This window comes from Ochotona curzoniae, unplaced genomic scaffold (genome assembly GCF_017591425.1).
Source record: "Ochotona curzoniae isolate NIBS_2020 unplaced genomic scaffold, NIBS_Ocur_1.0 contig_64, whole genome shotgun sequence".
NCBI lineage: Eukaryota > Metazoa > Chordata > Mammalia > Lagomorpha > Ochotonidae > Ochotona > Ochotona curzoniae.
The window spans coordinates 39,764,162-39,786,758 of record NW_024466502.1 but is presented as its reverse complement, the minus strand read 5'-3'; the positions used below and the strand labels follow the sequence as shown (position 1 = coordinate 39,786,758).

Sequence of the window (22,597 nt, the reverse complement as noted above, 5' to 3'; positions counted from 1 at the left end):
GGCTTGTTTTCAAATGCCCTCAGATTTATAATGCCCCGTATTCTTCCCTGAGCATGCATCTGCCTTTTTAAAATGGGGACTGTCACACTTGCTCTGTCTGCCTTTAGCTTACAAGAATTGCTATGTTAGTCAGCAGACATTTAGGTTTTAGGGGAAAGGAGTGTGCAAGGAAAAACCATATGTATTTGTTCCATTGGCTGGAGGCCCAGTGACTTTAGGCTTGCCTGGATGCAGTGTTTCATGTAATACCTTTAGGACAAGGGCTCCTCTACCTTTCCCTTATTGCCTCTGCCTTCCACTCTGATAACCCAAGGCTTTCACTGTCCTTACCTTGCAGTAAAAGCATCTTTTCCTGCCAGCATTGACAAACATCCTGGTGAGGCTAAGCTTGGGTCATGTGGCCATTTCTGAAACAACCATTATAACTGAGGGGATGGTCTGGTTAGGTTTGTGCAGAGTACTTGCCTCTGGGGGATTTTGGTCAAAGAGTGAACTTTGACATTGGAATGAGTGGTATAAAACTTAAACCAGTGTCATAGGTTCTTCACAGAAAAGGGGAATTCTGTTGTCAAAAGAAAGGAGAAGGCATATTGAACATGTAAAACACAACAGGTATTCATTGGAAAAGACCTAAAACTTGCTAGTAATGTCCAAAGGGATTTGTATGTGAGTGTCTTATTGTGAGTGTCTTATAAAATGTGTCCTTAATTATTAACTTCAATATAGAAATGATTTTCCTACATATTGTTGGGAAATCCCTTTAAGGATTATTTCAAACATTAAAATCAAGCCTTCCTGCCTTTTTTTAAAAAAGATTTATTTTTTATTAATTTGAAAGGCTGAGTGAAAGAGAGGGAGTGGGAAAAAGATCTTTTGTCAACTGATTCATGCCACAGATGAACACAGTGGCTGGGGCTGGGCCAGGGCAAAGCCAGCATCCTGAAATTCCATCCAGGTGTCACCGATGGATGGGAATGGGCCAGGTTACTTGCACCCCATCTTCCAGTGGTTTTTCAGGTGCATTAGTAGAAAATTAGGTCCAGAGCAAAGCATCTGCAACTAACCAGCACTCCATATGGTATGCTATTGCAAGCAGCAACTTAACCTGCTGTGCCATGTGTTGTGGCAAGGCCCCAAGATTCTTTTAATTCATTCCAATTATTTTAATAAATTCCACTAAAAGTATCTTATATTGCTAAGTACATTAAAAAAAAGGGAGTTTGGACTCAAATAGCTTGTTTGGAGGAAAGAATGCATTGACTTCTTGTGCCTAAATTATGTTACCTGTTATCTCATAAATATTCTCATGCACCTTTGGAAAAATATTTAATCTACTTTATTTACATAAATTGATTACAAATGGATTGGTTCATGATCATTTTGGGAGGTAAGTGATAAAGAAGGCATAAAATTGATTAGGGCTTGAAATAATATTTAATTAAAAACAATAGTTAGAAATTGTTATCACTAATTTATCAATTTTTTGGGCATTTGTTGGTGTCTGGTAGGTCTGAGATTCTGCTTTTGGCATGACAGCTAGAATGGTGATTAAAACATAGTCCTTACTCCAAAAAATGTTTTGCAGTCCAGGCAGTAGTCTTTGAACATTTGCTTTTGTCTGTTTGTTGAAAGGATTTTTCAAATATGTAGTCCTTTGCACATTTTTAGGTTGATAACTAGAAGTTTTCCTGATAAGTATAAATAGTTAGAAAAGGTGACATTCCTTGTGTTGCAAATATTGACATTTAGATGAAAAATTGTTACAAACTGGTAAGTGTATCTTTTAATTAAAAACTGAATATCCTAGTAATTTCTTTTCCACTATCTCTATTTTGAAAGTAGATAAATTTTTCTTAAATATCAGAAAATGTAAATTATCGCTTTTTCTCCTTGAATTTGTATTTCAGTTAAAATCTGCAATGATTTCAGTCTTTGCAATTTTAATAGGTTTTTATTTGATAGCTTTATTTTTATCACACTTCTATGCAACAAAAATGTCTGAATGACATTTCCAGCAGGTTGTAAAGGTTGACATTTTGAATAAAATTGTTACAAAGCTTTAAGTGTATCTTTTAAGTGGAAACATTAAAAACATGTCAATCGTAACTAGTGCACAGATGTTCAGAAGAACTTCAGTATTTACAAATTTTGATAGAAACAAACTTAGGGAAAGCACGTTTAGTGACATGAGTAGCACTTTATCCCATTTGAATATTAAATACCACTAATTAATATGATTAGTATCCTCTAGGTCAGTGTAGCAACAATTCTAATAATACCTGGTTTTGAAGTTTTTTGTGTAACAATATAAAGAATATCTTAGGTTATTTGCCAAAAAATGCTGATTAGTGATCAGAAAAGTTTTATGATCTGTTAATAGCTGATAATTGGTTGGTGTCTTTTTTAGGCTTTTTTTGTAGCAAAGAATCAAAAACCACCTGACTTGCCAAAAAATGGTGTACACACAGCTAACACTCATTGGTACCTTATTTTTCGAGAGGGTCACTAAAGAGACTGTCAAAATTTATCGAATGGCGTTGTCTATTATTTTCTTGCTTAGTAACTACTTATGTAAACTGTTTACACAAGATGAGTTGACAAAATGATAACTGTTAATTTCAGTATTCTTTTGTCAATACCTTTCCCCATCACATGTTTAAGTACTTTTTTGAGATAAGAACTTAAAGTCTTTAAGATTAACAAATGGAGTCTATAATTCTAAATCCTGTCAGGGAAATTCAACATTCTGACATAAAATACCTTTTTGCCTTCAGTTAAAATGAATGTATTAATTTATTTATTTTAAAGGATGTTAAGAAAATACTAAAAAATACGAATTATAGGACCCATTTTGTAAGCCAGGTTACTAAAACTAGCCATGAATGAAAGAATCTAATGATTATGAAAGAATTAAAGAATCTAATCTAATATTTACCTTATCATAATATATGATTATAAAGTTTTACTCTTTCTGCTCTCTGATAAAGTAATATAATATTGTGTTATGTAATGTGAAGTACAGGTTCTCAGATTCATGTTAGGAAAACATACATGAAAGTGAAGATCACTTGAGCCTTGCGCCCTTGGAAAATGGCAATGCACTTTAATTCAAAGCCTACTGTTGTGGAAGATTCATAAGCAGCAATTGTATCACAGTGTGAGAAATGCATTACAAAATCATGAATGTCACAGTGTGTTATTGAAAGGTCGGAGTAGAATGTTTTTATTTAAGAGATGGGGGAAGAGAGAATCATAGCAGGAGAGCATGCTGCCTCTGATCTACTGGTTCACTTTTCAAATGGCCTCAGTAGATGGCAGGAGGAAGAGCAGGCTGAAGCTGAGGGTCAGGAACCAAATCCAGGTCCCCCATGTGGATGCAGGGTTCAGGAACTTAATTACTTGGGTCCAGGTACTTGCACATCAGATATAGGTGTTCAACCAGTGCCTTTTTTCTCCCTTCTTTCCTCTCTCCATCCCTCCTCTCTCTCTCTCTGTTTGATGATAGTTTTCCATAGTCTCTGGGATTTCCCGTCTGCCCCTCCTTAAGTCCCCCCCTCACTCACCCAGTCACAAGTTTCCTCTTTATTATTACAATGGTATAGTCCTTCAAAACAGTCATTACCCCATCATTCTGCTACTTAAGTGTATCCATTGTAGGTATGGACAATGGCAAAGAATCCAGCATCCTATTGTCAAGATATATTTAACAGTTTCATTGGGAGTACATTTTTGGTTTGGAAGTAGAGATGCATACTGCATTGTATCTTCTCATCTTGATATGATAGTCGATTATTCTATTCTTCTAGAGGACTATATGTACATGCCTGCTTACCTATATATCTATTGATCTTGTATTTTGCATGAAGATTGCCTTATATCAGAAAGAATATATTATATTTGTCCTTTTGGGATTGGCTTATTTCACTGAGTGTAATGATCTCTAGCTGGAACTATTTTGTTGCAAATGGTAGAAAATCATTCTTTTTTATTAAAGATTTATTTTAATTTTTATTGGAAAGGCAGATATACAGAGAGGAGGAGAGACTAAGAGGAAGCTCTTCCATCCAGTGTTTCACTCCCCAAGTGACCTGCAATGGCCGAAGCTGCGTCAATCCGAAGCCTGGAGCCAGGAACTTCCTCCAGGTCTCTCATGCGGGTGCAGGGTCCCAAGGCTTTGGGACATGGATTGCTTTTCCAGGCCACAAGCAGGGAGCTGGAAGGCAAGTGGAGTAGTTTCCATGATTAGAACTGGCGCCCGTATGGGATCCTGGCATGTGCAAAATAGGACTTTAGGCGCTAGGCTATTGTGACTTCAAATGTTTTTGTTGTTCATATGTGTCCACTGGTTTACTCCCCACGCTGCCGCAACAGCTGGAGCTGAGCCAATCCGAAGCCAGGAGCCAGAAACTTTTTCCAGATCTTCCAGGTGGATGCAGGGTCCCAAGGCTTTGGGTGAGTTCAAGGCAAGGATTTCAGCTGCTAGGCTATCGTGCTGGGCCCAAATTTCATTCTTTTTAATGGCTGAGTAGTATTCCATAATATGAACCACTGTCTTAACTGATTGGCTAAACAGCTACCTTTGAAGTGATCAATTTTCAAGGAAGATGGGGATCATGCTACAGACAGGGGGCTTAGGGGAGACATGAAGAAATTTACAGACTAATTGGAACGCAGAGTGGGAAATGTGGGAGGACATTTAGGCTTAAGGGGTAAAATGTTCATCCCTGAGACAGGAATACAAGAGTCAGAACTGGTTGGAGATGGTGAGGCAGGTACAATGCAGTGCTTTAGGATTTTGGGTTGTTTTTGTATTAAAGTTGAAGTATTTCCGGAATATCTAGGTCAGGTGTGGAGTAAGCTATGAGAAGCTAGGAAACTCAAAAGATCTGAGCCGAGACAGATCTCTGAGAGTTTTATGAGGGTCAAGGGTTGGACCATTGGTGTGGTTTATGTAACTTAGAAGAGCATAGGGCCCCATGCAATGGCTCAATGGCTAAATCCTTACCTTGCAAACGCCAGGATCCCAAATGAGTGCTTGTTCATGTCCTGGCTACTCCACTTCTGATCCATCTCCCTGCTTGTGGGAAAGCTGTAGAAGATGGCCCAAAGCCTTGGAACCCTACGCCCACCTGGGAGACCTCAAAGAAGCTCCTGGCTTCTGACTGGTTCAGCTCCAGCTGTTTTAGGTGTTTGAGGAGTGAACCCATAGATGAAAAATCTCTCTTTCTGTCTCTCCTTCTCTCTGTAAATCTGATCTGTCTTTCCAATAAAAATTAATAAATCTGAAAAAAGAGAAAAGTATAGTATATAATAAAAGGTGACCAAAGCTTCAACAGTTAAGGCAAGGATGGCCAATACCTGGTCCATATAAACGTAATGATCTATACCCTTTGTCCACAACAACAGACATGGCTCATTGACCACTGCCCTCTTCCTTAATTAGCCTAATTTGCATCCTGATTTATTTTTTGAATATGTTAGAAGCCTGTTGCCTGGTTTCCAAATGTTTGGAAGGAATTTTGCACTTCACTATTTTGATTTCTAGTTTAATTCTGTAACATGCTGTATGTGATTTCAGTCCTTTGAATTTATTAAGTCTTGCTTTATGGTCAGACCTGTGAGCTGTTTGTGTGAATATTGCATGGGCACGTCAAAAGAATAGATGTGCTGTTATTGTGTATAGTGTTCTGTAAAGATTGTTTAGGTGGGATGCGTAAGGGTGTTTCAGATCTTCTCTGTCCTTACTCCAATATGGGATAGAAAGATGGAAAATTAGTGGCACTTTTCTGTACTTCCCCTTATCCCCTGCTGTTCTTTTCTTTTTCTTTAAAAATGATTTATTTATTTATTTATTTTATTATAAAGTCAGATATATAGAGAGGAGGAGAGACAGAGAGAAAGATCTTCCGTCCAACGAAAGTGAGCCGCAACAGCCGATGCTGCGCCAATCCGAAGCCAGGAACCAGGAACCTCTTCCAGGTCTCCAATGCAGGTGCAGAGTCTCAAAGCTTTGGGCCATCCTCGACTGCTTTCCCAGTCCACAAGCAGGGTTCTGGATGGGAAGCAGGGCTGCCGGGATTAGAACCGGCACCCATATGGGATCCCAGTGCATTCAAGGCAAGAACTTTAGCCACTAGGCCACGCAGCTGGGCCCTCCTGTTGTGTTCTAATCACTCCCTGGGAGGGGTGTGTTTAAGGAACCTAGGTATGGTGGTGGGTTTGCCTTTTTCTCCTTTTTTGGTCTGTCATTTTTCACTTACTGCTTAATCCCTAGCTCTCTCCTCGCCAGGGCAGCGCTGCTGGCTTGATTTGTTCTTCCATGAAAGGCCACAGCTCCTGGTAGTGGCTATACAGTTAACTTTCTTCACTGGAACTCTGCCTTCTCCCCTTTGGGCCTAGGGTCATAGTGGCTTTCTAGTATATTGGTTTCAAGGACCTTGTTATTTTCCCCAAACAACCCACCTCTTCATGAATGATCCCTTGGTTATACTCATCTCAGTTACTCAGTTTCATTCCTGCTGGGAGGCTGCTTCATGAATAGAACAACATTGTATACAAAGGAAAACCAAGTGGAAAAGCTTAAAATGGATCCAGCTTGTTTAAGGAATAGTTTGGAAACAGTTGTGGGTTGAGTATAATGGGCAGGGGAGGTCAGAAAGGAAAAGGAGGAGCCAGACCAGAGAGAACCTTAGGAGCTGTTGCAGACTGAGGAGTGAGTAAGGGCTGGCATTGCTTTAGTATGATTTTATTAGAATCACTGTGGCTGCTCTGTTGACACCAGACGATAGAGGAACAAGGGCAGCAAGAAGCGATCTCTTACGGAGTGAGATTGAATGCTGACTTGGACTAGCATGAATTGGGGCATAGGAAGAAAAGTTAAGAAGGACTCCTTGCATGTTGATCTGAGCAATTGGAAGGATTTAGCACAGTTGGGGGATACCACAGGGGCCTATTTTGATGGAAAGATCAGACGTTCAATTCTGTATACTCAGAAAAAAATATCCTTCCTCCTTAAAGACAATCCTCAACAAAGAGGTTATTTACAGATGTATTATAGTTGGTGATTGCATTTGGGGCATCTGCTTCTGCTTTCCCCAGGTTCATCAGGAGAGTAGTAAGTTGGAGTAGAGCAGCTGGGACTTGAACTGGGACCAGTATTGGATGTTGGCATCACAGGTGGTACCTTAATCTGCTGTGAAATTTATTTTTATAAGAAGTGTGAGGTGGGACTCTTTATTTGTAAACAAATTTACAGCCAGCTGTGAAGTTCCTGTGATGTGTAATCTGTGTTTTTCCTAGGTTAGCTATCAGAATGATTTGGTCAGACCTGCTACTGATGCCAAGATTTATAATGAGATCTTGTGCCTGAAACTGTTCTAATGTTCATGTTAATTACTTGGCACATGTTTTGTCAGGAGACCAAAAATTAGTGTTTTCAGGAAGTGAAAACATTCCTGAATGTACCTCATTTGCAAGTACCCAAACTGAAATTCCTTACAGTCCCTTCGTATCAAATGCCAATAGGTACCACTCATATTGTAAGCAAACTTATCCTTTAAAAATTTACTTTAAAAAGTGACTAATTTGCATAGGAAGGTAGGTATGACCTGTCAGACAATATCTAGAAACAATTTGTTTGCGAGACTGTGCTAATCGCCTGATTTACAGGGTATTAGTACTTAAAAGCAATTCAGAAATGTGCATTGAGGGTTACTTGTTGGAATATAGAGAGGGCAGGGAGAGGTGGTACTGAAATGTGCATTTCTCTCAAATTCCCATATGAGCTGGGTGCCTGAAGTATCTCTGATAGACTGAGTAAAAACTGAGGGATAGAGAGAGAGGTCTTAGTGTGTTCTAGAAGACCTTTGCATCCCTAGGGTTTTTGTTCTTGTGTGTGTTTTGCTTTATTGCCTGACTGCTAATTTTGATTTCAGCAAGAACTTGGCTCTGTATGTAGTCCTTATCTTCTTTTTCCAACTCACCATGCGTCTGTAATAAATTTCTTCATTTATAAGACTTTTTCACAGATTTACAGATCTTCTCATTTTTAAAGCCTCTATTTCAGAGGGTATTTTGGGATGTGCAGAATTCTTAGAAGATAGTAAGCATTCATCAAGTGTTGGCTATTATGATCACCATGATTTATGACCTTGGTCTCCAGAGTACCTCACTGGCTCTAGCCTGGCAATGCTGAATGATGTGTTTTAAACAGTTGCTTTTTCTAAGTGTCTTAGTTTTTCATTTGAACGGTGGGAGCGGAGGCTGAAAGAGTGCTCCCATGAGCTAATTTACTCCCCAAATGTTGGTCACTACTTGGGCCAGCCAGAGCCCAAACCAGGAGCTAAATCCAGGTACCAGCTCCTGAGCCATCCACCATTCTTTTCCAGGGTTTGCATTAGTGGGAGCTGTAGCTGGGAGCTCACATCAGGTATTTTGAAGTGAATTACGGGTGGTGATAACCTTCATCTGAGCATTTTTGAGCCCTTTTCAGTTGAAGTTCCATGTGTAGTGGAAGTGTTTGCTACTGGAGAAAGTAAAGCAGAGAGGTTGTTTGGGTTAGTCCTGCACAAACTAGTGCTACTTAAAAAACAAACAACAAAAAGCACACCCTGGGGTATGATGGCTCAACTGGCTAATCCGCTGCTTTGTAAGCACCAGTATCCCCCATCGATGCTGATTTGTGTCTTGGCTGCTTTTCTTTCCATCCAGCACATTGTTTATGGCCTAGGAAAACAGTGGAAGATATTCCAAAGCCTTTGATACCTGCATCCATGTGGGAGACCCGGAAAAAGCTCCTGGCTTCAGATTGACTTATGTCCCACCATTGTAGCCATTTGGGGGGTGAACCAGTGGATAGATGATCTTTCTCTGTCTCTTCTTCTCTTTGTAAATCTGCCTTTCCAATAAAAATAACTCTTTTAAAGAGAACAACACCCACAACAAAAAGAACCTCCTTAAAAACAATATTTAGAGAACTTGTGCCCTCCTTACTTGTGTCATGGAGGATTTCTTGGCATTTATGTTACTGGCACATTATTCTTTTTAGCAGCTAGAAATGTAGACTTTTGAAGGTCGTTCTGTTTGAAAACCTGAAATTATATGTGGTAAAATTGGCAATGTATAAAAAAATATATATCTAAATGAGGCTGTATATGAAAGATTATACCCTGTTGTGTTTTGTATGATCTTAAAGAACTTTCCTGAATGTTATTGCTTCTACTAACACTGCTACTAATGAAAAAATAAAGCTGTTAATGTATTTTATTGCATTTCTCCTAAATTAACATTCAGATTTGTGTTTTTAAACTTTAATTTGATTGGACAGAGAAACAGGGCTTGTATCCACTGGTTCATTCCCCACAGACCTGGGAAGGCTTGGCTGAATGGAGCTGGGAATGTATCCAGGCCTCCTATGTGGGTGGCAGGAACTCAGCTACTTGAGCATTCCCTGTCATCCTCCCAGGGTGTGCATTAGCAGGACATTGAAATTGAAACAGCTAAAACACTGGCACTCTGATATAGGGTGTGGATGTTCCACCCATTGAATGGCTTCAGTGTTAGGCCAAAGTTCACCCTTTAGCATTTACATTGTGAACATCACTGATCTCCTTTCTTCTTTCTTCCTTCCCTCTCCATCTCCTTCTTCCCTCCTTTCTTAAGATTAACTTATTTTTATTGGAAAGGCAGGCTTACAGAGAGAAGGGAAGACAGAGAAGGAAATACATCTGCTGATCGACTCTCCAAATGACTGTAATGTCCAGAGCTGAGCTGATCTGAAGCAGGAGCCAGGAGCTTCTCCTGGGTCTCCCATGTGGCTACAGAGTCCCAAAGCTTTGAGCCATCCTCCACTTCTTTGTCAGTCCATAAGCAGGGAACTGGATGGGAAGCAGATAATCTGTGACATGAACCAGTGTCCATATGGGATGTCAGCACTTAGAGGTGGCGGATTTGTCAGTTCAATCATCACACCAGTCCCAATTTCACTGGTTTCTTGTGTCTCCATTGTGTATTATGTACTGTGGATGGAGGTTTTAGAGCATAGTGTCTGAAGAAAGAATATTTATGGCGTATTTCTATTATAGTCTTATCTGTAGCTCAGGACATTATTTGGCCAAGAGAAAAGTGTGTGTTTTTAACTTGCCTCTCTTAACAACTTTGTTTCTTTATTCTCTTTTCAGGGGATACAGTTACTATTGGAGATGTATCATACAAGTTGAAAATACCTAAGAACCCAGAACTTGTACCACAGAACTACAGTAAGAAATGCTTTTTTACGAATGAATAACTTTGAACTTTTCACTTGAGAACTGTTGAATTTATACAAACTGTTGAGAATAATATAAACTAAATGTGCTGAACCTTTACTTTTTTTTTAAAGATTTATTTTTATTATTATTATTTTTTTATTGGAAAGGCGGATATACAGAGGAGAGACAGAGAGGAAGATCTTCCATCCGATGATTCACTCCCCAAGTGAGCGCAACGGCCGATGCGCCCATATGGGATCCTGGGCGTGCAAGGCGAGGACCTTAACCACTGCGCCACCGTGCCGGGCCCTGAACCTTTACTTTTATCAGTACTGTGCCAGTGGTTGCAATAGTTGGATCTGGGCCATTCTAAAGCCATTCTAAAGCCGTGAGCTATGAGCTTACAGGTCTCCTACGCGGTTGGCAGGGACCCAAACATTTGAACCAACTTCTACTGCATTCCCAAGTACATTACCAGGAAGTTAGATCAGAAATAGAATCACTGGTATTGGAACCATGCCCATGTGAGATGCCATGGTGGCTTTGCCAACTGGTACCATGGTGCCAGCCTCAGGAATAGCAAAAGCTTATCCTAGATTATCCAACATTCAATAGAAACATGTCTTTTTCTTGCATGCTACTCTTTATTTTTTGCTTGGGATAAAATTTACATTAATAAAATAATATTAATGTAGGTCATAAATAAAATGTGAATAAAATGTAGATCAGAAGTGTTTGTTTCAATGAGTTTTGATAAGTTACAAATATACACAACACCTAAAATACTTTGTCATTTCTGCATTTTCTCTTTTATTCCCTCCCCTTGGAATCTACTGTTTTGTACTAGGAAAGATTAGTTTTGCCTGTACTCCAGCTTTACACAACTAAAATCATGCAGTGTGTGTGTGCATGCATATCTTGCTTTTTTTCTGTCAAGACAATAATTTTAAAATTCATCCATGTTTCTGTACCAGTTTTTTTGTGTTTGATTATGGAGTAATGTTCCATTGTGTGTGTGTACGTACACACATATATTAATACCCGTGTATATGTGTCTCAATATTGCTCCATGTCCCATGGCTTATTTATCCATTTTCTTGCTGTTGGATATTTGGCTGGCATCCATTGTTGGGTTATTATGAATAAGGAGTTTTGAACAGTGCTAAGCTTGTACTTCTTTTGCATGAAGGACCAGGGAGTTGAGTTGATATTACTGAAGTTAAATGCCTTTGTAACCATAAAGCATAGTGCCAGACAGTTCTCCTAATAGGTTGTGCTGTTTTACCCTTACCAGTAGTGATGTTCTACATCCTTGGCAATATTGATATCTTTACACATTCCACTAGGTATGAAAAAGTAACTAACTTATCATGGCTTCTGTTTTATAATGACTTAATTGGGATATAATCTATTAATCATGAAATTCATCTTTTTAAGTTAGACACTTCAGTGTCTTTTAGAATTTTTATAGAGTTGTGCAACCATATCATTGTTTTATTTGGTCTTTATTTTAACTTTTAATTCCAAATAGCTTAAAATTTACAAAATAAGTATTGTTTAGCTGAGTTCCCATATATACTCCACACTCAGCTTCCCCTATTAACATTTTATATTAATGTATTTGTCATAGTTTGCTAACTATACCAAACTTCCTATTTTAAAATGTGGACTCCCTGTATGTATTTCTGTCACCCCCTCCAGCCTCTAGGTTCAGATTGGGAGGTTTTGTTTTTTGTTGTTGTTTTTGTTTCAGCTCATATATATAAGGGAGGACAGGTGGTGCTTGTCTTTCTGTGGCTGACTGGCTTCAATTCACATGTCTACTCTAGTTCCATCCATTTCACTGTGTAACAGGGTTTCACTCTTTTTACTGGCTGATTAGTGTTATGTCACATTTTGTTTATTCATCTGGCGATGGATATCTTATTTGATTTCATGTCTTAGCTGTGGTAGACCTGGTGCAGCAGGTGTCACTTTGTCCTTTAGATATATATCTGGTAGTGGGAGTGCTGAGTGGCCTGGCAGTTTTATTTCTAGGTTTTAAAGAAGTCTCCGTGTTGCTTTCCATAGTGGCTGTGCTATTTACATTTCTTCTAATAATGGAAAAAGAGTTCCCTTTCTCTATATCCTCACCAACATTTGTTATTTTTTTTTCTTCCTTTGTTAATAGTCATGCTGACTAGGGTGAGGCGGTATCTCATTATGGGTTTGGTTTGCATTTTGCTGATTGCTAGCGATATTGAGCATTTAAAAATGCTTACTTATTTTTATTTGAAAGACAGAGTCACAGGGAGGGAGAGAGAGACACAGAGAGAGAAATCTTTCATCTGCATTTTCAGTCTCCAAATGGCTAGAATGGCTGGGACTTGGTTAGGCTGAAGCCAGGAGCAGTGAATTTCCAGGTCTTTCACATGAATGCAGGGACCCAAGGACTTGTACCATTCTCCCTTCTTTCTCTGTCCAGTTGTAGGTAGCTGGATCAAAAATGGAGTAGCTGGAGCTTGAATCAGTGCCCATGGGGATGCCAGCACTGCAGTGATGATTTTTGCATTACTCACCAGATAGGAAGGGTCAAGGACTAGGGGAAAGTGCATGAGACCATTGCTTCCAAATTTTCTCTTTCTTCCTCCTATATCTAGGGAAAGGTGGTAAGTTAGGGGAGAAGCTGCACCCAGCCTCCCAACTGCATCAGTATCCAGGGATGGGGATTGGCCACCCGGTGTCATCCCAGAGTCCCTGATGTGGAGCATGCTTTGGGGTTCCACTTAAGTGGTTTTGATTGTTCTAAAATGCTGTCAATCTCACTGATCCAAGGATGTAGAAATCCTTCCAAGGTTGATTTGCTGACACAGTCCACACAGGGTCTCTATTCTCCCAGATATTAGCTGTCGTTGCTTGGCTGAGGTAGTTGACCAATTTGTTCTGCCCTCCTTCCTCTATGATGGTACCACATGTCCTCTGCAGTCCCCAATGGACTGCCTTATCCTCCATGTGCATCTGGGTATGCAATCCACCTCATACCCATTGAAGAGGCCAGGTTCTGACACATGCACTCCATGGTCATACCACTGATCCCCAGCATGAGAGCCCCTGAAGTCCCCCTACTGGACTCGCACCGCCAACACCAGGACAACCACTACTGCCACCCTTCTCTCCCTGCCTCCTCCCGTTTTCACGTGTGCTGCTGGGTGCTGTGGCCTAACATGGCATGTCCTGTCTCACCTCACCTCACCTCGGCATTTACTTGTGTGTGCTTTAGGCTGGCCTGTCCTGATCTGCCTCCAGTTCCAGCTTATGCTGGCAGGTGTTGCAACCTAGCCCAGCCCAGCAGCTCCCAGTTCCAGTTCTTATGTCGTTTGGCTGGTGTTGTGGCCTGTCTTACACCCCATCCTGGTTCTCAGATCTGGCAGTGGGTGTTATGAATTGGCCCAGCCTGGCCTGTTCTCAGATGTGATCCACACATATATTGGCAGGTACCATAACCTGGTTCTTGAGCTCACCTGCAGGGACTGCATTCTGACAGAGGAGTTCTACTTGTAGTAGTTTTAAGTTTTTAAATTCTATGTGAATTTAAAAATAATTTCTGTCACCAGTGATATTCTCTGAAGAGACATGGTTATCATACTTTCCTGTAATTCTTTACTCTTCATTTAATTCTTTAAATAGAGTTGTAAAAGCTGAATTTAAAGTCTCTAGTATTACTTGTCTTTCTTCCTCAGAGAGTTTTTATTGCCTCTCTTCCTCTGTGTATGAGCCATACTTTAGTCCTTCATTTTCGTCATTCTTCTTGTTGGAAGTAGACATTTATGAATGGTATGACGTGGTAGTGCTGGGAATTGGAGCCATCTTTTCCTAGAGTTTGATGTCGCCCCTTGTGTTTTGCTATTTATTTGTTCAGTGATTTCCTAGTATTATTTCTTCAAAGTCTTTATTCTTTGTCACATGTAGCCATTGACGTTTCTGCCTGATCAGCTAAAGGAGAGCTAACGACCAGACATATTACATAAACACCTTGAGCTAATGAGTCCCAACGACTTTGCTGCAAACCATTATGTGCAGGTTAGGCTATTATTTCAGTGCTCTGAGGTCACTAACAGTTGTGTCTTCTTCCTGCATGTGTATGCCGTGAGGATCAGCAGAGGTGGGACATGAGGTCCTTCTCGGGTCTCAGCACTTTACTGGACCTGTGAGTGTTTTTCTAAACCATAGGCATACACCGGAGCATTTTCAAAGCCTCCAGTGAACATTCCTGTTCCGATTATCCTATTGTTAGGTTCAACTGGTTTCCTTGCCTCAGGAGGTTGAGATGTTAAACATTTGTTGTTGATTTTTTAAAAAATGGTTTATTCTTTGCACACAGTGAGCTCTGAGTGGATCAAATAAAGAGACATTCTAAGAATGGAGCCTTTCAGCAAGCTGCCAGACAAGTCAGGCAGGGACAGTTCTCCAGGGATGGGGCTTCTGGGGAGTTCCAATCTGTTCTCTCCCTTCAGTGACTGCTAGCTGCTGGTTTTCATTGTGATGATGAACATTCGGTTCTCAAGACTGTCACAGATCTGGAGAGGTGGGGATGGGATGGGGGCAAGTCAGAACTCCACGAAGCAACTGTCCTGACTGAGGCTTCTGTCTTTTTCTGATAAATGCTAAACATATTATTGACACTCTTTTGTTAGTAATTTCCACAGTTCTGAATAAGTTGATTTTGATGATGTTTGTCGATGTTATGTTTTTACATGGAAGAAGGGGTTTTCAAAAGTCCTATTCATTGTCCCTTCTTGGCATGCTTGTCCTGTCATTGTGGCTTTAATTTGCATTTTCCTGAGGAATAATGGTGTTTAAGATATTTTCCTTAATGGATTTTTGCGTTCTTTTTGTGAAATGTCTATTAAAGTCACAAGCCCATTTTAAAAACTTGAATTATTACCATTTTATTATTGAGTTGTAAAAGTTCTCCATATTATTGTGGATGAGGGTTCTTTGTCATAAATCTATATTAAATAGTTTTTTCCATCTATTTGCTTGGTCATGTTTTTGGAAAAAAAAATTATGTATTAGAAAGGCAGAGTGACAAAGGAGGGATGGAGGGGAGCATGAAGAGAAAGATAACTCCTTCATCTGTGATGTGCTCCACAAATGACCACAGTAGCCAGGGCTGGGCCTGGCTGAAGGTAGGAGCCAGGAATTCTATTCAGGTCTCCTATGTGAGTAGCCATAGGATGATACTGTGCTGCTTTTTTTTCTTAATCTTTTATTTATTATTATCATTATCATTTGATGATATAGTTCCATAGACCCTGGGATTTCCCTTACCCTTTCCCTAGTTCCCTCCTCCCACCACTGAGTTCCCCTATGTCATTTCTTTTTTTTTTCAGGTTTTTTAAAAAGTATATGTTTTATTGTTATTTTTTTAAACTATATTTTTGACAATCTTTACATAGTTAATTAGGGTAAAAAGATTCAAGGGCTACAGGAAAGTGGGTAAGACTATTATTTCCACATTGTTTCTTTCAGGTATCTGTGGTAAATGGGGATAAAAATGAAAAAGCCACACCCAGTCTCCCACTCACCCCAGGTCGCTAATGTGGGACCATGTTCCGAAGGTCTTGCTCAAGTGGTTTTGATGGTTTAACAGTTATGAATTGCTGCCACTCTCACCACTCTAAGCACAATGGGGTCGTTGAAGAATCCACTGATTGACATAGTCCATCTTAGAGTCTCTGTTTGCCCAGTTTTTCACTGCCAACCTATGGCTGAGGTGATTGATTGATTTGTTCTGTCCTCTGTCTTTTCATGGTTAGGGTTCTGAGTCCAGCAGTTCGACTGGGGAGATTCCCAAAGAAACTTTGTCTGAGGTGTTCCCAGACCAGATTCTTGTATGTACTAGCAAGGACAGGGCCCAGCACAGTCCATTGCCCCAAATCAGCTGGTTGTTGCAATTGCTGGGTCGGTTCTGTTTCCAGCGCTGTCTTCCACTGGAACCAATGGGTGTTGCAGTCCAGCCTGGTTCTGCCCAGCACACACTCGGCCCTCACATAAACCAGTGGGAAATGCAGCCTAGTCGGAGTGACCCACAATAACCCCCACCCGGCCCGCCCCCTATCCTGGTTTGCCAGTATGTGCATCAGACTAGTCCAGTCTGTCCCACATCCCATTCAGCTCTCATACATGTCAATGGGCATTGAAGCCTAGTTTCATCTAACCAGCTCCACTATCCAGCCAACACAGATGTTGTTGGGTGCTTTTCTGTCTAGCCATCCCTGCCCCATCCTGGTTTTTGTGCCCTCCCGAGGGAGTGGTAACCCAAGAGGGAGGAGCGCACTCTTTCCCTTCTGGGCCTCTCCCACTTCCGGATTATGCACTCTCCAGGTAGTTCTGTTCTTTAATTTGACAGAATTAGCCCCCAGAGCCAGCTTCTGCCAGTTAATGCTGCGGCTAAGCCCAAACAACCCTCACCCACTCTAATTGTAGTTTGCACCAGCAGGAACAATCAGCCCAGCCTGGCTTTTCCCTGATGTGGTCCACATGAGGCCTACAGGTATTGTAGCCCTGCCTCGTCTGGTCTGTCCCCATCCTAGCTCACGCTCTCCAGTGGGAGTAGCTGTCCAGCAAGGGAGCCCTCCATATTCCCCCTGTTGGCTCCATCCCCTCCCTTCCTGGTTCTCATGTGTGCTGGTTGGGCACTGCGGTCACATCCAGTACAGGTAACCTCACCTTGGCATTCCAAAATGTGCACTGGTTTTTTTGTCGCAACCAAACCTGGCTTGACCTACACTCTGTTCTGGTGCTCGGATTTGCCAGTGGATGATGTGAACTGATTCAGCTTGGTCTGCCCCCGACTTGTGCTAAATGTATGCCAGTAGGAAACTTTCCATGGCCTGTTCTGGGCTGTTTCCTATTATGCTTTTTGCGCTTACCTGCTGGGTCTGTGTCCTGACAGAGGAGTTGCCCAGGCTCCTCCATCTGAACTTTTCCCAGTGCCAGATTTTGGGCATACCAGGGGGGTCCATGAGCCAGCCCTACTCAGTTCACCTCGTGTCCTAGCAGGAACAGTGGCTTTTCCTGACTGGCCTTCAACCATCTCTGTCTCTCTTCCTCTGTATATCTGACTTTCCAATAAAAATAAAATAAATCTTTATTTAAAAACTCTGATTCTTTCTCTCTTCCATATATCTCATTCATATTCTCTCTCTCTCATTACATACAGAGCACGTTTTCCATAATTCAAACTACATGAAACTTCTCCTGTTGTCTATCATCGGAAATGTGTATTACTCCTTTCCTCTGAAATTTATGGTAAAAAACTAAATATAGTAAAAATAGGAAAAGACAGAAATCAAAGAAAATGCCTTTTATTCAATTATCATATATCCATGGCATGCAAATTAAGACAGATCTACTTTATTAATTTTCCTCCAGACAAGTGTAAGAACTGTTTGAAAAATTTATGTCACTAGTCTCACCTTCAGAAATGAAAACCTATTAAGATACTCACTTAGGTATAATCATTAATCATAATGAACAGTAAAAGTAAATGTTCCTGACACCCACAGAGTTGCAAGAGAATTTCACTTTCAACCTAACAACCAGAACAAACCAATCAATCTATAAAATAATTACATTTATAAAACTCATCCTATGGCTAAGAATACAAAGAAATTTAGATGAGCTAAATTCCACAAGGTATTGAGCCCTTGAAAGGAGAAAAGAGACTCACAGCTCACTTCAATTCCTGGTGGGATGGTAGGAGGAGGAAGAATCTGCCATAGGTGACTCGCGAGAAACAAAAGAATCTTTCAACAAATATACAATTGCTTTGCATGATTGGCATAGCTGGGAAGTCCCAGACACAAAACCTGGACCTATCCACTTTCTGGTTCCCAACACTTCCCAAGTTCAGAGGAATACACGTCACAAATCAGACACAGAGCAGGAGCCCAGAATATACTGGGCAGAAGAAGCAGGCTGGACTTCTGTTCACTGCAACACAACAACCCACTGAAGGGCATACACAAATAAATCCTCACAGGCACTCTGGGAGTATAGCAGTTGGACAAGGATAATGATGGGGAAGGACAGCATAAATTCCTTGAATCACGCATGATCTCCACGTAAGTAATGTCTAGGGGCAAGGCCATGGGACAGAGAGATCTGAGCTGCAGAAAGCAGAGTACAGACTTGGATGATAAAGAGAACACTATAGGAATCCAGACAAACTCTATTCTATCAAAGAAGACATTTTTTTTCTAGGGGTCTGCCTCATAAAGTGGTACTACAGGGTAGCAGGTTTTCAGTAGATAACTTTCAGATGACTGGAGAGTTATATTGTGTGTCCTTAAATAATTTTCATGTTGCCGGGAGTAGAGGGTGATTCAAGGTGTACTGAATGCAGTGAACTTTCATCTAAGCAATTAGGACTCATATTTTCTGAAAGATTTACAGAATTATACTTTTTAAAACAAAATCACAGGATAAAATTTTTTCTCTGCATTTTGTAAATAAGTTTGTGCATTTGAGAAATTTGTCCATTTCATAATAACAGAATAACATGAGAGAGCCATGTGATTGCTGTTCAACGTAGATAAAATAGAGGAATTATTGTAGCTGTTTGTCAGTTTTTCTGAATCAGTGATTAGGGTTAATGCAAGTTCTCTGGGAATGTGTTACCCAAGATTCCATTCCTTAATGAGCTGAGATATGGAAGAATAAATTTGAGAACCAGTGTCTGATACTTAAAATCCCCCTTTGTTTCAAAACTACACTAATTATATCATATTAGGTAAGATGTTCTTTTTGAGAAAAAGGATTATTTGTGAGATTCTTTATAGATACATTTTAGAGCCCTGAAAAGCAAGAGCCCAATCAGGCTGTAAAGCCCTTGAATTTACCGTAAAGTCTCTTCTAAGCTACATGTAGTGATCTTTACCCAAATTATGTCTAATTTGTCCTTAATCTCCTTCGTCCCAGGCACCAAATTTAAGATGAATTAAAATTATTGATGTATTGCACTACTTCTGGTTTTATACTTAATTACTGTTGTGATTTTTCTCCAAGTGCTGATATAAAGTTTTTTTTAAAAAACCTTTAATTGATAAATTGTATGTATTTTTGGTATACAACTTGATGCCTTAATATGGGTATATGCTATAGAATGACTGAACCAGATAAGTAGCCTATGCCTTATACTTAACATTTTTTCTCCTGTGGTAAGATCATTTAAAACTCATTCTCCATAGTTTTTCGGTCTATAATATGTTATTAACTATTGTTACAATAGATCTTTAACTTTGCAATAGATCTTAAATGCTTCCTATGGTAATGAGATTTGACATCCTTCCACCAATGTAGATGTCTTCTGCCTCTTGATAGTACATTTTTGAATTCTGTAATTAGATTTTCTTGGACCCACCTGCCAATTTGGCCACAGTTAATGACATGATTTAAATGAGAAAATGATTTTATGTAGTTAAACCTTAACTTAAAACTTGCTTTAAAAAGTGGGCTGAGACCTAGATGAAACTCTTGGCTCCTGGCCCACCAGCTCCAGCTGTTGTGATCCTTTGTAGGAGTGAACCAGAAGATGAAGATCTCTGTCCTTTTCTCTCTCTCCCTCTCTCTTACTAGACATTTCAAGCAAGAAAATAAATGTTTTTTTGTTTGTTTGCTTTTAAAGCGTAATCCAGTGCCTCTGAAATTTTAGGGACAGAAATAGTAGTTTGTATGACTTTCAAAAGTGATATGATAATAGCCATCAAGATAAAAAGTATGGCATATGAGTTTCTGTTTAATATTCACAGAAAAACAAATACCACATGTTCTCCCTTATATATGACAGCTGAATTTAAAGAATGAAGAAGGAACAAATGCCTGAAATATTTGCTGCAGATACAAAGTTTTGTCACTCTTAATATTAAATATTTGTGAAAAACAGATTGATAGAAATATTACACTACATTTTCCTGATTTTGTAACTACTCAAAGGATTTATGAGTCAAGTTGAGCAGCTTTTCCTTTCATTATTGTATATAACTCGTGGCTATTTTCCTGCTGGTTGGTCTGTAGTGTTTTTCTTTTTTATTTATTGAACTTTTTATGTAGTAGAATCAATAAGCCTTTGGTTGTAATGTAAATTAAAAATGTCATCGCACAGTGGTTAGGGTCCTCACCTTGCACGCCCGGGATCCCATATGGGCGCCAGTTCTATCCTGGCAGCCCCGCTTCCCATACAGCTCCCTGCCTGTGGCCCAGGAGGGCAGTCGAGGATGGCCCAAGGCTTTGGGACCCTGCACCCGCGTGGGAGACCCATAAGAGGCTCCTGGCTTCGGATCAGCATAGCATCGGCCGTTGCGCTCACTTGGGGAGTGAATCATCAGACGGAAGATCTTCCTCTTTGTCTCTCCTCTCTGTATATCCACCTTTCCAATAAAAATAAAATAAATCTTAAAAAACAAATGGTGCAGGGTCCCAAAGCTTTGGGCCGTCCTTGACTGCTTTCCCGGGCCACAGGCAGGGAGCTGGAAGGGAAGCGGGGCTTCCGGGATTAGAACTGGCGCCCATATGGGATCCTGGGCGTGCAAGGCGAGGACCTTAACCACTGCGCCACCGCGCCGGGCCCAAGCAGTTTCTTTTTAATATTTTGTACAATGAGGGAGAAAAATCAGTACCTAAGAAAGAATATATATACAAAATAAACTGCAGGATGTTGGGGAATTTGAAAGTAAAAAGAATTAGAAGTGATCTGAGTCCCTGAGTGAGTATTGAGCGAATAAATTATTATATGCCCATATTATGTGTTCTTCTTCAATTCTTAAAAAAGAATTAAATAGATTTAGGTCTTTGGACTTAAAGAGTATGCAGGTGCTTTTGTTAAGCAAAAAATATTCAGGCTGCAAAAACGTATAAAATATGATACAAAGTTGTTTAAAGAAAAATTCCAACAACTTAAACATCTTTTTAAAATGAAGATTTATTTTATTTATTTGAAAGGCAGAGTTAGAGATGGGTGGTGGGGGAGAAAAAGTGGAGAAAGAGGTCTTCTGTCTGCTGGTTCACTTCCCAAATGGCTTCAGCATCCAGGGCTGGGCTAGGTTGAAGCTAGGAAACCAGAAACTTTTTCAGGATCTTCCGTATGTGTTCAGGGGCCAACTACTTGAGCCACCCTCTGCTGCTTTTCAGGTACATTAGCAAGAGCTGGATTGGAAGTGGAGCAGTTGGGATTCAAACCAGTGCCCATAAGGGATGCTGACACTGAAGGAGGTTGGATTTATCCACTGTGCTAAGAGTGGAACTGGGAATAGGAAGGTTGGGAGAGTTCATGTCTTTTTTTTTCTTCTTGCATTTTAAATTTTTTTCTCTTTTTTGTAATTTACTTATTTGAAAGTGGAGTTAGAGTGACAGAGAGGGAAATCATTCCTTGTATTGCTGCAATGGCTGAGACTGGGCAAGGTCGAAGTCTGGAGCCAGGAATTCTAGCTTGGTTTCCCATAAGCACTTGTGCCACCTTCTGCTGCTTTTCTTAGGCAGCCTAGCAGGGAGCTGGGTATAAGAATTTTATCAGATCGTGGGCTGGGCTAGGTGCGCAAATGGAAGCTTCCATCCCACCACCGGCTTTCAGCTGGTGGGAGGGAGTGCAGCCTAGCCTCCCAACCAGGGAGTTCCATGGCACCAGCTGCAGGAATGTGGCTGACACCATCTTAGTTTGGGTGAAGCCCTCCGGCCACCTGGTGGCGAGCACTGGGGACTTAGGGGTCTGGGTCTGTGGGAGTCTGATGGTTGGCACTGGTGGGGGCATTTAGGAACTTGAGAGTTTATGTCCAGGTGATGGGGGACTTCCATGGACATTGCCACTATTTCAGCAATTGAGGAATTAATGCTGAAGGATATCCATGAGTAAGACCATGTGTAGGTGAGGAATGACTACTGAGGGACTATCAGTGACAAGGCTACTGTACTTGCAAGTAAGTGAGGGGACAAATCTAAAACAGGGTGTAAGGTGGGATGTGCCGCAATATCCACCAACTCATACAAAGGTAGGCTATGCTGGATAAGGTCTTAACACCCACTGGCATGTGTGAGATCTGGGTCCGGGAGTGGACTGAGTAAGGAAACTTGGATAACTCCCCTAGTGAATCATAGCTCCTGCTGGTGAACACTTGGTCCAGGTGTTGGGCAGGTTGGGCAGGTTGCTCCATCTATGGCAAATGTGTGGGTTGGTTATGGAAGGGGGTGCAACGGGCAAGGCCGAGCTAACCTTAGTTCACTGGCAAGTGCAGAAACCAGGCTGAAGTGCAGGTTATGCTGGGCTAGACTATTACATTTACCAGTTTGCATGAGCCAGGGATGGGAGCAGGCTG

At 40.7% G+C, this 22,597-nt stretch overlaps 1 protein-coding gene across 1 annotated transcript in view; it reads left to right on the top strand.

The window, feature by feature from the left end:
* VWA8 (von Willebrand factor A domain containing 8) overlaps positions 1-22,597 on the top strand; it is a 333,428-nt gene that overhangs the window by 3,533 nt on the left and 307,298 nt on the right. Inside the window, exon 2 of the mRNA XM_040991347.1 lies at positions 10,179-10,256. Within this exon, the coding sequence (XP_040847281.1) occupies positions 10,179-10,256 (78 nt within the window). The remainder of the gene's footprint in view (positions 1-10,178; positions 10,257-22,597) is intronic.